General features: G+C 42.1%; 1 protein-coding gene across 6 annotated transcripts in view; it reads right to left on the bottom strand.

The window, feature by feature from the left end:
- ARNT2 (aryl hydrocarbon receptor nuclear translocator 2) overlaps positions 1-16,418 on the bottom strand; it is a 96,619-nt gene that overhangs the window by 12,288 nt on the left and 67,913 nt on the right. For 5 of the 6 annotated variants that reach the window (XM_030281410.4, XM_030281412.4, XM_030281413.4 and 2 more), the window contains 4 exons: positions 12,286-12,437; positions 6,443-6,515; positions 6,162-6,285; positions 2,125-2,224 (listed from right to left, as the gene is read on the bottom strand). In XM_030281410.4, coding sequence (XP_030137270.3) covers positions 2,125-2,224; positions 6,162-6,285; positions 6,443-6,515; positions 12,286-12,437 — 449 coding nt within the window. The remainder of the gene's footprint in view (positions 1-2,124; positions 2,225-6,161; positions 6,286-6,442; positions 6,516-12,285; positions 12,438-16,418) is intronic. The other variant, XM_030281411.4, reaches the window with a different exon arrangement.

The following is a 16,418-nucleotide window of genomic DNA, read 5'->3' on the forward strand; positions in this document are numbered from 1 at the left end:
TGATACTTATAAGCACTTCCTTATTTGTTTCTTGCCTGGGAAATGAAGAATTATGTGCTACATATTAAAAAAAAGGGCTTTTAATTCCTTTTTTCACCAACTGATGCTAAAGAAGAACAGACAATTATATACCCAGGCAAAAGAATCATCAAGACAGGAAGTTAAACTCATGTAGTAACTTTGGAACACTAATAATAATAATAATAATAAATATTTTTAAGGAATTTTTTTGTATATTAGCTCTTTCCTACTTACTTAATTTCACTACAGAGACATACCCAGAAATCCCTGATTATAAGAAAAATTTTATGAAGGAACTGCTCCACTTCACCATTTTATTCTCATGGAAGTCTTGAGCAATGAAATCTAGGCAACTACACATTGTGGCTGTACTTTTATATGTAAAGCCATATTTTTTACATGTCACAGATAAATGAATAGAAATGAAGACAGCACACAAAACCACTTCTGTGGATCCACTGAAACAGCTTGTTCTTTTCTCCAATCCCATCTCTATTGTTTATTTGCACAATCTTACAGAGAGAGAAGAACGCAGATTGGGAAAAGAAGTAAACAAGGCTGAGCAGAGAGAAAAGCAGGAATCTGAATCCTTGGAAAAGGCTGACAGAATCCCTCCCAGAGTGTAAGCAAAACGTGCTAGGCATTTGAATATGTGAGTTCTTATTCTGGATTTCTTACTGCCTAAAAGCAAAGTGGATGTTTAGAAATTCTTTGTAGAGTTTTTTAATTTTTTTAAAAAATCTGTTTTATTTTTATTTTATACTATCACAGAGTCTCCAAAGAGGGAAATGTAGACCGAAAAGTCCATCTAAATCTGGCTGGAGTACACAGCAGCTGCTGGGGAGGGCTGGCCCTACTGCCAACACCTTCTCAACTGGACTGGCACCATCACCTAAAGAGCTTGGACTGTATCTGGAACTGTACTTTGAAAGCAGATTTCCGCACAACAGTGCCTAGAGGCTGCCCAGGCTCAGTGACTGAATGGGCCAGGCCACGGATTATACAGAGGACAGTGCACTGAGGGTGAAAGTGCTGGCAGAAATGCAAGCTATTACTTGATGTAACAGAATAGCAGTAGGAAAAAAACCTACAGCTAAACATCAGGAATTAGCAAAGGAAATGAACAGAACACAATCCAAACCCCCAGATGGCAAGTCAGTCACCCAGTAATACACAATATCCAATTAAAAGACATTTTAATTTACTCTCATATCTCCCCAAGTTATACTTGGCTTTAATTTGACAAAACACACTCTCATGGATCTTATTTCTCTTCACTGAGATTATTAGCAATTATGACTTTAAGAGAACATTGGTTAAAATAAAATCAGTGTTTGCCAATGTTTCCTATTTTGAGGAACTGGCAAGTTCTGGGTGGCTGTTCCTTCACTTTCACAGCCTTGGCTGGTCTGAACCGGAGAATGAAACTCCAGTAAGACAGTGCTGATATCACAAGGCACTAAGATCAACACGATTGCTGTTACCACACTCTTCAAAAGCAACTGGAACCTGTATGCCAGCTGGTAGGCAATGACATACACTTAGAAGAACTCAAAAATGCCTTTGAACATGCCAGACCACCACCTTACATGTATTTGGAAGCTGCCTTAGAAGAGTATTCATGCCCCTGTCCCAGTCCTCACCTGGGACTATGGATGCAGCATCCCTCTGCTCCCTTTGATACCCACATCAAAGCCCTTCAAGGCAGCCTTCAGCAGGAGCAGTGACACCTCTAAGTGCAAAACAAATCTTTGCACCCTCCGAGCTTGGTTGAATTTTCCTCAGATCTCTGACCTCTAATCTCAGAGTTACTTCCCTTCAGAATTTGTTGTTGCTCCTTAGTTTTTTTCCCAATTACAATATCACAGCAAAAAGTACCTACTTACCAGCCAAAATTTTTAAGAGAGATACCCAAATAATCTCAGCTTGTAAACCCAGCCTAAGTGCTGAAACATAGCCAGCAGTAAATAGTAGACACAGTAAAATTCATTCATGTAAAGAAAGCTCTTGTACCTTGGGTTGGTTTTGTTTCCACAGTACTGCAGGGGGACACTTACCCCCTCTCAGACAGGAACTGACACATTCAGGATCTGCACTAAATACCTGAAAGTCTTTCCCGAGTGTCCTGGCTGAAATGGGCTTCCCTGGGAGTAAAGCTGCTGGTTCCCTGCTGTGGATGCAGAGGCCATCATTTTTTTATCTGCTACAAGAGAAAAACAAACCACAGAAAAAGAATTAATTTAGGGGGTGAGATAATGAAGGAAAAAATATTTAAAGACAATTGCAATGTATGTTTTCTTCCCTTCTTCAGGCTTCATGAAGAAGCCCTGTGGAACACATTAGGAACAACACAAAGTGACAATTTAGTGTGAAAGCAGAGGCACGGTTGGTTTGTGTCACCTCTGTGCTCTCCTCACAGGCTGTCGCTGTTTGCATGGCTCAGACCTGGGAGCTGTTCCTGACTGCACAGAGCTCTGGCCCAGGTGGGGAGTGAGGGGTGCCCCAGGCACAGGCTGGAGAGGGGAACAAAGCTGCTCTGGAAGAAAGGTGTGAGGGGGATGGAGGCATGGCACAGGAAACCAGCCTGGTCTGAAGAGGGTGTGATGCACGAGCACCTCTGTGGCTCAGGTGAGGGCACATTTCTGCCACCAGGAAAAGCCCTCCAGCCCCTCTGCTGTTAGCACAGACTGTCTGCACAGAGGTGGCAGCTGAGAACCCACAGAAGGGTGTCCAAGAGCTCTCTCCTAAGCAGCTGACAATCTGCTTCCCGGGACAGCCCAAGGAGCACCCACCTCCCTGACAGCCTGGTGGCACTGCCTGCTTGTGTCAGGGTGACAACCTGCAGCCCCATCTGCATCCCAGGTGGCTGGAGGCACTTTGCTTCTGCGTGCCACCAGACCTGCACACCTGAGCTGTGGCAAGGCAAAACACAGGTCTGTTGTGGAATTTGCTGTCCTCATGTGGCTTGGGGGAGCCATGAAATAGGATGGAAGCACCCCAGAGGGGTGGAAGACAAATGAGTGTAGTGAATAAATTGCACAAAGAGATGCCATTAACTTTTATAGTCTACCCTTAACGTGGCAAGTGGAGATCAATCTCTAATCGAATGAAACGAGATTGGGTGAACAGCACCATTTGGTCCCTTAATTTAATTTTCTGGTACTGGATTATTCCAAAGCTCAGAGAAATCTCACTACTACTTCTCTTAAAATAATTCACAGGTCTGCTATGCCACCCTTTATTCACCTTCTCCATCTTCCCTCAAAGTGCAAAACACCCTGCAACTCACTGATGGTTTTGCACCCATGTACCTGACAGGCCTAAAAATCAAGTCTACCCCCTCATTTTCCCCTTTGCTCTTTTCAGATTCCCACTCATTTCACAAGATGCTCTCTCGGACAAAAGGCCCACTCAACTCACAAGTAACAGAAGTATTTTTTAGGTGTTTAATTTTTTTTTTCGCTTTCCCTAGCTTTTAGAGACCTCCTGAGTGTGACTCACCAAAGGCCTCCAACACACACCAGCTCTTCTCTGTTACCTAAGTTGTTCTTACATTATGTTCCTAACAAGAACCTAAGCTTGCCTCTCAAAAGAAAAATATCACCTCAAATTCCCTCGCAGGAGCCTTGGAGTGTGGAAGCCACTGATGGAAGCTGGCATTGCTTGTCTCTGTAATGCAGAAATTTGTAGAAATTCCTCCCTGGTTACCGTCTGCCCTGCACAGAAACCAAGGCTGGGCTGCAAAACTACGCTCTCATATTTTAAAAAATACAACAGGGAGAAATGGGGACAAGGTGTAGAGAAGGTTGTGCATATAGCAGGAAGAATTGAGAATGGATGGGCACATCTCTGAGAAGAAGGACTGATGAATTTGTCCTTTTCTGCAGTAATGTCACTCTTGCACGAGATGTCCCATTTTCTAAGGCCACCCTTTGCAGGGAAACCAAACTCTCAGGGCTGGAAGAGACTGAGCCAAAATCCTGCGGGTGCTTTAGATATTTGAGAACAACTCACCAGAAAAATTGAGAGTGCCCCAAATGAACTGGAATTCCTCAAGTGGAGCAGAGTTGCCATGGCAGCTACCAGGGTCTGTGCCACAGGATGAGGCCAAGATAAAGGGAACAGCCAAACTAATAGCAAGCAGCTAATTTTCCTTCCTGAGTTACCCTGAATGCTCTTTAGCCTCTGAATCTGGCCCACGTCTCTCCCAGCTGTATTCCTACCCAGGATTTTTCATACAATTCGCTGCTCTCACCTTTGGTACAGCAGTGATTTTTGTTTGTTTGTTTGGGTTTGGTTTTTTATGTGTGTGAATTTTGCCTGTTCCTCTCTAAACTCCACTGGTCAATGATGTCCCTTCCCCCAGCAGGACCAGTATCTCCAACATTTCTGCCTCTTAACTGAATCCCTCTCAAAGAACTACATCATCCCATGCTTCAAATCACTTGCATGAATTGATGAAGTCAGGCTTCCTCTCCCAGCTTTTGGGGTTTTAATGCAGTGTGGCCACTACATGCAATTATAGCAGCACTCTCCCTGTGTCAGCCCATGTTCTTACAGAACGAGGTCGGGTATCAACATAAGGCCAACGTCTGGCAGGCAGCACGCAGGCTTGTCAATATTGGTTTTGGACAGGGTACCTCATCCCTAACTGGGAACCATCCTTTATCATTCAGAGGAGACCTTGATCACAGCTCCCATGAGAAATTCAGAAAGGGAGAATGTCCCAAAAAAAGCACAGTCTGTAAATTGATAAGAATGAAAAGAGAAATGGCATTTTCAAGAACATAACCTCCCAGCTACCTCACAGCTTGTGACACCCTTAACCCTAACCCCTCCCCACAAACAGCTGAGAGCTGCCTGAAAAAGAGCCAGCAAGGCAGCCAAAAAGCAAGATGTTCTTGCTTGGAAAAACATATTCTGGTGTTTAGGGTTGGAATCTTGCTACCTTCTAATGGACCCCTTTTATGGCCTCAGCTGTTGACTCTACTGTTCAAGTAAACAGAGAAGGATGAACAGGAATAGCAGAGAAGTCCTAGCAACAGGAGGACAAAGTCAAGCATATATTGCAGTTACAATGTCTTCTGCAATTGAAAAAGCCAATCCAGACATAAGAAACCAACAGCGAGGTCACCCTCCAACACCCCTGCAGTCAAACCCTGTGGGTCATTTCCTCCCTGCACTGCATGACACTTGCACATTGATTTATTTAAAACAAATGTAAAAATTCCTCTTTTTCAGTGAGGACAGTTAAGAACAATAAACAATCAATGAGTTCTTCCCCAAGCCATGGCATTGGCTGGTTTCCTACAGATATATTTCAGATGACTGCCAGTCTTAGTGGTTTCTGTTAGAGCAACAAGCAGCACAGGCTGGGGCTACTTTGAGGCAGATCCATCTGTCTGACTGACAAATTAACTGGCTCCTACCTATTACAGCAGGGCTGGGAAGTACTTTGATGAGGGCACCAGTTAGGACTCTGTCCTCACAGCAATTTCCAAAGAATATAGAACAACATATTGTTTCTGAGATGCCTATCACCCTTAGAAGAATTTGCTAAATATTTTAAAGGTTGTGGGAAGAAGAGTAAGGACTTCTCACACCCAGGTAACATGACTGGAGATGCCTCAACTGACCAGAGAACAAGTAAACTGCTGGCAGCATATGACTCTGAAAACATTGATATAGAAGCTGTTGACTTGATAAAAAACTGCAGCCTATCTTAAGACTATATGGTAACTTTTTCATCTCTTTTTAGAGAAATATGTCCCTACTTAGAGAAATGAATTTACTTATGCTGTTTAGGAAAGAAAATATACACTTAGAAATGAAATGCTCTGCTCAGTATATTTAGTATCTAGGAGCACTGCCTAAGGTGTGCATGTGAAATGAAAAGAGAATCAAAACCAGGCAGCTCTGGTGACACAAAAGCCATCCCTTCCCTCTTTGAATTTACTCAATCATCTTTAGGGAAAACACCAACTAATGACAAATGCTAGGAAATGTCCCAAAGACTGATGCTGCTTAGAAAACTCTCTGCCATGCAGCAGTTTCTCTTCATTCTCTTGAAGCTGTGCTCTGCATCATGTAACCAGGCTCGACACAGTATTATGAATTAAACATCAGGGACATTCACTTACAAGCAGTTATTCCAGCAAACATCTCAGCAAATCTAGGATCTCTCTCTTGGGAGAAGATAGCATCAGGCTTTTCCACAGACTTTCCACCCTCATGAACATTAGCTGGTATACTTGGAACAGGCACCTGTTGAGATACAGAGAGGAAGGTCGTTCCCTCTACTGTATTTGACGAAAAGGAATTCAGGGACAGTCACAACATACTTTTAGTTTTGCTGAAATCTGCTGTTGTTTTACATCTTAAATGATCAGAGGCACAAAAAGAAAAATCTGAGAAATTTCACCTGAGATAAGTCATAGGATGACAGCCCATCTCTTTGATGTACTTCGAGTTCTGCTTGCTGTTGCTGAAGTTGCCTGCAAGGGAGACAAAATTACTTTCTTACAAATACCAATTAAGATACAAAAAGGAATAGTCATGGTCTCCTATTTTACACTCCCAGTGAAACATGTCTCAGATGATTTACTAAATCCTTTCCTGTGAGATCCATCTGTTTTTACAGCTTTCTCATTGAGAAAACCTGCACCACAGGAATGCAACAGGGCACAGGAAGAATTTTGCTGTGACAGCACTGAAATGTAGGGGGATAAATAACAGAGGATGGAACACAATCTCCTCCTAAAGGTTTTAAAAATTCACTATTCTTAATTCATTGTCTTCCTCATGTTAATGATGAACAGACCAGACCCCCACTTTGATTTTGCTGAAGGAAACAGTAAGCTTGCTTTCCAGGAAAACGCCAAATGACAGAACACCTCAGCAGCTGGGAAGTTATCCAGATGTTTTGCACCTCTGATTAACAGCTGCTTTCTATTGCTTGGTCACAATAAGCAAAAAAGCTTCTGGCCTGGAGATGCACAGGTAGAACTCTCATCTTTGTGAGGCTCCTGGCTCAGTTAGCAAACAAGATATGAACCCCACAATTATACTAGACCTCAGAGATTAGGACTTAAACTGACAAAATACTTGGATTTGGTATTTGTAAATGATCCTTGACAGTGCTCACAGTTTGTGTATGTTTCTGGCTTCTTTCTGAAAGAAAAATCACCCAAAAAATGGTAATTACACACCATGTTTGTCTTTCCCCAGAAAGATGATACTTGGACAGGCAGAAATAGATGAGATTTTGCAAAACAGCAAAATCATGGATTTGAAATTCTGGAAAATTACAATGTATTTCTAGCCACAGGCTTAAATTTCAGATTTTCATTTTAGATTTTCAAATCCTCTTTTAAATTTTGAAATAGATTCAAATTCCAAGGGACTGAGAGACAAACTTGCAGGCAAAGTCAAATGACAAATTAGACACAAACTGTTGGAAACATGAGGAATCACTCAAACAAGCTACTGAAGTAAGTAACACATTTTGCTGTCCCTTGAAGCTTTCCCAGGAGACACTTTGATGCGTTTTTATGCTCCATGGCAAAAATCTGTGTCCTGCAACCAACAGCAGGTCAGAGTAAGTGGCCAAAAATCTTCTGCAAGCCTTAAAGAGTGAGAACACATAATACAGGGAATAACTTTTGTTCTAGTAGTAACAAGCAGAAAAAGGCAGTCCTCCAAACTATTAGAGAGCCACGGATTTTCCCTATTATTTTAGCAAACAGAAAATTCCTAAAAATTACCTCTGGAATGCAAAGACATTCTTTGTTCACAAGCATAAAATGCAAACTTTTCCAACAGAACTATGGGAGGCAATTTAATCGTGGGGAATCTATGGGGAAGTTTCTAAATACCACCCCATGGACAATAAACACCCATTAAATCCCGTTGTTAATGTGAAAGCTAATTACACTGTTCCATTTGTTTTTATTACCACCGACTTGGGGCGTGTGTCAATAAACAGCACATTAGGCTCTCCTCTGTTCCTTATAAAGAATGTTTTCTTGATTCAGCCATATACATACAAATGAGCCAAACCAAACAGCACACTCACTCGTTATTTGTTTTGTAGGCACTTCTCTAACTTAGTGCTCCTTTGCCCCTCTCTATCTTTCATCTCTAATTCTCATTAAGCTGCACTACAATATAAACACCACATTGTGCTAACAGCACTGAACTTTGGGAACAACCTCCCAAAATCCATTTCCTATAAAAACCAAATAGTTGTGTGTATCTTTACTGAACCCTGTGCAAGCTATACTGCACTTAATTAAGGTTGAAATGCAAAGCCAGGGTAGCATCTTCTGTTGTAGTTGGCTGCTATTGCGTAAATAGTTTAAATGGTGCTTGAAACCTGAAGGAAAATGTGCAGCAATTCATGGAGCAGCCGACCAGGGAGAGCTCAGAGCTGCTGCTGTGGCTGCTTCAGACCCTGCCATCTCACCAGCCCTTCTGACAGCCAACACAGTCCCCAACTTTGGACAGTAAAAATTAAACAGAACAACAGATTAGCATCAATTTGGGGCAAAACTCGAAGTTGCCCTCTAACTTTGAACCAAAAAAAATCATCCTTGGTTTCACTTTCAGTTTCAGGGGTTCAAGCAGTAAATGAACAATTTCTTGGCTCTACAGTTTACCCAACACAGCAAGTGAGGCACTGCCTGGGTCAACAGCAGATTCTATCTGTACTGACCCACAGGTTCAGCATGAAACTGGGGAAGCCCTTGGCTTGGACAAGAATGGTTCAGCAAATCTGAAGGCTTTGACAGTTACTTCAAATTTACTTCAGTAAATACACATGGAGGAAAAAGGAAGACACTGTGGAAGTTCTTCTGACATTTGAGATGATGTTAAGCTCTCTCTATGAAAACTGAAGTCACTGGTTCCCTTTCCAGGCATCAGAGTAAACAAAAATGATTTGAACTTTAAAACTAACAGGCTCTTTGGTGGGAGAAAAAAAACAATCCTGCATCCCTACCAAGCTACTTTTATGCAATACAGGCACACGTGTTTCCTGTGTCTGGTTTGGACAAAAGCAGAGTGGTAAAAGCCTTGGGTCTGTGGCTGTAAAATCCTCTTTCAGAAATTCTCAGTATCTCCTTCTTTTAGCCTAGAGCTTCGAGTGACCCCTGTGAAAGGCTCTGTCTAACATCCGAATCAGGCAGACCACAGATGACACGAGAGCACGAGAAAGTCATTACCACCACTACCACCAACTGCAATTTTATCAGCAGAGAAGATCTCTTTAGGATTTTGGCCCAGGAGAACCCAGAGCCCAAAGCATCTCTCCCACAGGCTGATTCATCCAGCAGGCTGCTTCCAGCAGCGACCTGGGCCAGCTCACTCCAACACAACAAATCTCCAGACTCAGGACAACCACAGGACTCATAAATTCACACAGTGCAGCCCAGGACTTGTGGCTTCCAAAAATGAAACATCAGATGTTCCACACAGGCCAGAAAAATACATCTCTTCTCTATTTTAATGTATATACATATCAATATATGTACATATAAGACCTTTATATAACCTGTCACCACAACGTTATTTTATTCAAACACTGCTCTATCTGTATAATAAATAAACACAGACAACAATTATTTTATCTCTTTGGAAATCAAACAGTCCCAACTACACAGGAAGACGTGGTCAAACAGGGGACTCTTCTTTTCAGCCCAACACAGCACAAAAGTGAAATGTTAAATGCTTCATTTCTCCAGGAAGTTTCTCTTGGATGACTACACCCAAGTGAAACCAGGAGAAGTTTTAATTGAACTAAGTGAACATTTGAACCTAATATTTCCTTACCCTTCTGTACCAAAAGCAAGTTTGGACATTTCACTGTGTGAAGCTCTAAAGGAGTATCTTTATTTTAAAAAAGGAAAAGGAAAAAAAAAAAAGAGAGAAAAAAGAAAGAAAAAAAAAAAGAAACAGAACAACCAAACCAAGCCAACAAATAACAGTAAAAAATCAATGAATCCCTGCACAACTGGAATCATCACTGCCCTCTACAGTCTTTTGGGAAAATGCTGTTCACTGACCAACTTGAGCTATTCCATTAACAGATGCACACAGATGTAAGTACTGTGGCTTTAAGCTACCCTCAGTTAAAAACTGATTTAAACCCCCTTTAATTGGCTACATTATCTTTACGATTTCATGGTGAATTCTTAACTACTTCAAGCCTGTTTTTTATGGGGCTGCCTAGGTTACCACAGTGATAAGCATATCAAATCTGTCTCTGTGCCTTCAGCTGGGCAGAGCAAGGCATCCCTGCTTGGTCTCCATGGGAAGCACCTTGCTGGACCCAGGGCACCTTCCAAGAGCAAGTAAGGATGGCCACACACACCAGGGCTGGCGCCAAACCACCAGTCCCAGCAGCAGCTTAATGAGAAGTTGGCAATCACCAGCTACACCATGACGTACAACTCTTCAGGGCAGCTAGGAAATCAGAAGTCAAAACATGACCCCAAATGCGGAAAAAAAAAAAAAAGAAGCCAGAAACAGGCAGGAACTGCAGTACTTTACAGTAAGCCCTCTTTGGAAATCTGAGAGCTGGGAGAGAATAAGGGGAAAACCAAAACCAGCCTGAATAATGCATTCTTTCTACTATTCAAAAGCAGGAGTATAATGGGCTGTATCTTGCCCATTTCAGAACATTTTCAACATGACAGGAAAGAGGGAACATCCTCTGTCAAAGTAGCAGCAGGCAACTTCCATATTAGGTCAGCATTTCTGGGTTGTTATTCAAACCTAGCAAGAGAGATGGAAGCAGAGCCAGGAGCTGGCACAGTCCAATTCATCACAGGGAGTGCTGTGGTGCCAAGCTGAACTGTACAGTGCAGGCTCAGAAAAAAGCATTCCCAGAGTCAACACAACATAAGTCTCCAACTCTACTTTTTCATCCATGGCCTCTCGGGAACAATGCACAATTAAGCCAGCCTGGGACAAACCTCAGAAGATGTTTTTTACTTTGCAGGCCTGTTTTCGCATATACAAATTATTTGAAAAAGTATTATGGGACAGCAGAAATGTGAAAATAGCTATTTTGATGCACAGTGCAGACAAGCTGTCTGATTTTAAGACACATTTGCCTGTTTTCAATGAACTTAACTAGCCCAGCTTTTTGGGTATGGAGAAAAACAAAAAGAGGAAAACAATTGTGATGCTGAGTTTCATGTAAGTGAATGCACAGCCCTTCCAGTCCAGGTATGTGCCAAAGAAGTGAGACAAGGAATGCCCAGAGGCACTTCCAAACTCCAGTGCCAAAGCCGCAGGGGTTTGGTTTTGCAGGGGAGCTCTCAGCAGGCACCTCCAGCAGCAGACTCCTCGTTCAGCATTTCCAATATATGGTCTAACAGGCTGAGATCTCAAACCCAGTAATTTCCTCCCAGCGAAAGACTTGGCACAAAAAAATCTCTGGTCAGATCAGAAGCAGATTTAGTATTAAGAATAGATTAAGTTTACATTGGAAAGAAGAAACATTTATTAAAAAAAACTCACAATATAAAGCAATCAAGGCCAGATTAGGTTCTGCAGTTACTGGCTGAGAACTCAGCAGGCTCCAAAAGCATCTCTGCTCAGTCCACAGAGATCAACCTCCACCATACTCTGAGCGAGATCCCCTCCTAAGAGGCCAATGAAAGATTTTTGAAAATATTAATTCCAAGACAGATGATTTCATTTTCCTCTTAAGATTAGGAGTTGGATCACCCTCATACTTGGGGATATTCTATCAAATCTAAACTATAAGGAACCCTTCCCAATCAAACCTACTAGGAAATAATTCTGCCAGCTTCCTTAGGTCGTAAAATAGACAGGGCTGAAGCAGAAGATCCCAGAACTACAGAATGGTATGATCACAATGAACATGGACATGGAATTTTCTCTTGGCTCAGGAGTCAGGCTAACCTTCCTCCAGTATCAGGACAGCTGTGGTGCTGCTGGAAGCTCTGCATCAGCTCAAGGCCGCCTGGACTGAGATCAATGGCCTTGTCTAATGACATAACAGATAAGTGACGTTTCCCCCCAGTGCAGCCAGGCCCTGGAAGCATCACAGGATAATGACACAGGGAAACAACTACACTGGGAGATCTCCTGATGCAGCAAAACCCTGTTACAGCCTGCACTGCCAGACAGAAACAAACAGTATCTGCTTAAAAGATTGGGATGGGCTTTACAGCAAAAAAGAATGGTTACAATTCCTTCAAAACCACGGAGGGGAGCATGCAGAAAGGCACATACTTGACATTAGTGTTGGTGCAGATGATGTATTCAATCTCATCAGAGTAAGGATTCTGAAACGTGAAGCTGCTGGTTCTGATCAGCATCCACTCACGGTTTTTGGTGCGAAAACGATACATCACAGACAGGACCTGACCCTTCAGTTTCACCACCTGCAAAGCCATGTGGGAAGGTTAATAACAGGAGATATCTGCTATCTGCTGTGTAAATGAATAGTTAACAGCAGCAACTGGTGCATTTTAAACTTGAATTCCAGAAACCTATGGGAACAGCAGAGGAATTTTTAATTTGGAGAGAATCTGCAAAATCCTATCCATGTTCACAGCTATCTCCTTCAGAACAAAATCCTCAGGCTTTGTCATACAAAATGCCAAATTCCAGCCTGCTTATAAAAAGAATACAGACTCAGGACCATCATCATGTTGTGCTGTAAGCCCAACACAGAAACTTTAAGTATGTTTCAATGTGAAACACTTACCGAGAGATTAACAGAAACCAAACTGATGATTTTGTAAATGTTTATCTGTAAACCATAAACCAATCACTGCAAGTAAAAAAAGCCTAAAAGAAAAGCCATTTTGAGGTTGACTGCTTTTCTGCTTGGATACTCAAGCAGATACAATTAATATACAATTAATAAATGTGAAAAATCAGCATCAAAATTTAGGATGATGCTTAAACACAGTGGTATTTACTTTTTGGTTTTTTTAGAAACCATCACGTGTTGGTTCCCCCCATCCCAAACATATTAAAAGATTCTCTAGGATGGCAAATTGCTAACAAGAAACACTTGCTTCTGTTTCAGCAGAAAAAGAGTGTTTGGATGTAGAGAACACTGATAAGCCACTGTCCATTTTAATACTATAAATTCCTTGCTTGCACAGGCCATTTGTTTGTAACTAAGAATTCAGATGTCTGGGTTTGGTAGCTGAAGTTTTGTTCAAGTCAAAGTTGGGCACCAAGTGAGGATTAAGAAGCAGCCAACTAAAGCACATTCAAAGCAATCTTCTCACACTGGCCCTGCAACTGCATTTCACATGTTATCCAACAACCTGGGGTTAAGCCAGAAGAAAACTTTCATGGTTTTAAGTCATTCAGCTGGCACTTACCTGGCCTATCTCTGTTTATATTTTACAGCTTTTCCACCAGGCTATCCCAGGCTTGCCTCAAGGAAGGAAAGGGAAGGTCTACTGCAAATAAATGCCACATCTTGTGGATTCTTAATCATTAACATCTGGAATTTACTTTTTATTAGCTATCTGCAGCCTGGATTCTCTAAAAGTCCCACTATTTACCCTCTGTCTTCATTGACAAGTTATTAGATTAAGAAAAATGTTCCAATGCTGCTTTTTTCAGAGGTTTGCACTTCAAATTAATCAACTGGATATGGGACTAAATGGAAGAATGCAAACAGAAGACAATGCAAATAGAAGACACAACAAGCTTTAGCAAAGCTCAGGGAAGTTCAAAATCATATTGAAGTAAATGACTTTTGGTTGGTTTTGTTGGCCCTTTTTTTTATGCTTTTACAGGGTTTTTCTGAGCTCACTGAGCAACATTCTTTTATCAGCAATTTTCTACTACCACACCCAGGGCAGAAACCACAGAGCTGGTGTAGAGTGTGCAATCTGAATAGTATTCTACTGGGTATCCAACAGCTGTATATTGGAGCCTTTGATATTAAACTGTATGTGTTTGTCTTAGCCTTGAGACTATCTCATTCTGGCCTGATTTTTCCCACCCCGATGAATGAATTTATCTTCCCAAGGAAATGAAGCTCTAAGACAGATACTGGCAACTGACCAAAAATTGCAAACCCACCCTCCCTCTCTCCCTCCTTCCTCTGTTATGCACCAGCCTGGTTCTGATACTGTCAGCAAATCAGAAGCGTCAAGTTTTCAGGTTTTAGGAAAAAAAGGAAAAAGAGTTTATTTGAAATCACAGTTACCTTTTTAATTAAGAGATTTCTAAGTCCAAACTAATAATAATAAAACAAATGGCAGTGATCTATTACCCTGAAACCTTGATTAAGCAAACAGTAATTCTGTAATAATATATAAAGCAGAGAGATTGCTGGTGGGAAAATCCTGAACTGTCTTAAGACAGAGCACACAAACAAACCAGCACAAAAAATTTCAAAGCCAATGACAAAACTTTACTTTCTTATACTCTTTGGAAATAAAAACCACCTGGTGCAAAGCTTAACTGTTTACTTCAGTCTTTTATTGCATGATGGGAATAACAGCCCCAAACTGCTACTGTACTGAACAAAAATACACCCAAGAAGGTATTGCCTGCTAAGGAAACAACACAGTATTTTCACAGATTGGACATAGATTGAGTGAACAGGAACTTTCACTTCTAATTGTATTTTTTCCTGCTGTCTTTCTGTATGACCTTAAGCAAATCCTGCAGGTCCCTGATCCAGCAAACCACTTATGCACATGCCTAGCAGTGAGTGGTGACAGTGGAGTCCCCAGTGAGTTCAGGGACACGCTGGCAGCCTGCCGCAGCCTGAGCTCCCTCCAGTGAACACGGGGAGGACCAAGTCATTAACTGCAATGTTCATTAGTCAGCCCTGCTGAGACCCAGGCAATCGCTGGATGGATTCCCTGCAGAGGATGTTTGACAGGCCATTATCCAGCAGCTCTCTGTCACTGTCCCTTGGACAGATGAGTGGAATCAATCATTTGGGCACCACTGAAAAGCAGCATATGTGTTCTCACTGCTCCTGCGCCGTCAGGCACCAGTTCAGGAGCTGAACCAGCCCAAAGCTGAAGTTCCATGCAAAAGGAATTATGGCCTCAGCCCTCCCTCCCAGCAAGTCCACCCAGGCCAGCACCAAGGCAGCAGGAAGGTGGGGAGGAGGGCAGGCAGGAGAGAAGGGGGAAAGCAGGAGCTGACTCCTGGTGACGGACCAGGAGGATTCAGCTGCAGCATCACATCCCCAGCGAGGTGGGGCAGAGGAGATGTTCTGGGTGTGTGACCTGCTTAAAGCATTGAATTCTCACAGCCTCTGAATCAACACCTTGAATTTAAAAAGGCTGCTGTTTGCACTCAGTCTGGGCAAGGGAACTGAAGGCACACTTGGCCATGGGGCTGGTAGTCCCTGTTGAAGGGGGGATGGTGAGAAGCAGCTCAGAAGGACGAATATCTTACACCATCTCCAATGCTTCTGCAGAGACCATAACCTGAGTTTCACAATCTGTTCTAGGGACACAGTATTTAGCTGTTTTGCCCCCAGAGGCTCTGTCTGTACAGGCCATGCCTGAACAAATAGTTGCTATATAAATTACTTAGGAGTCACTTCATATCCACATTTCACAGCTGAAAATACATCTCAGCATCCAGCGCAAGATGGATCAACACAACTTGGTTGAGCTATTGGCTGTTAGAAAATCTGGAAACACTTAGATCAACTGAGCCTCAGCAACAGGTTAAACATCCTGTGCTGGGTGCAGCAGGAAAGGCACTGAAAAGCCCAGGGATAAGGAGGCAGCTCGGGGAAAGCTGTGCTAATGCATGTTACAGACCAAGCTGAAACAGCAAGCTCTGCAATGGAATAAATGTCACTGATTCAGCTGATGTAAATGTGGCCCGTGGTAAAAATGAATCCAAACCGGTAACTCTTCCTGTATACTGCATTTCTTTTGTTACTTCCCTGTACATTTCAATTTCTAACAGAAGAAAAGGGCCAAATTACATGTAGATGTAAAGTGTAACTTCATTAAAGTACAAGAAAAAGCAAATCATCTGTGCTAGCAGAGAACTCAGCCACAAACAATCCAGTGTCACAGAGAGATGTAACTACTTCCAAGTCAACAGCCCATCTTGGAAGGTAAATAATTTTAGTTACCACTTATCATAGGGGGATCAACACAGGCATCTCCAAAACTGTTCACTCTGTGCAGCAAACAACCAAATATATACCTAGAAGATTTAGTTCTGAAAATATTGTCAACCCATGGTGCAGTTTAAGCTACCATTTATTATGCAGCTTAACCAACTGATAACTGACCAACAGATTGTTTTGTATCTTGCCACTTCTCCTCCCACATAAAAATAAAATAAAATAAAAACTACTTCTGTGGACAAAATAATAATAAAATAATAAAGTGTGGAACAAAAGGAGC

Source organism: Taeniopygia guttata, chromosome 10 (assembly GCF_048771995.1).
Source record: "Taeniopygia guttata chromosome 10, bTaeGut7.mat, whole genome shotgun sequence".
Classification (NCBI taxonomy): Eukaryota; Metazoa; Chordata; class Aves; order Passeriformes; family Estrildidae; genus Taeniopygia; species Taeniopygia guttata.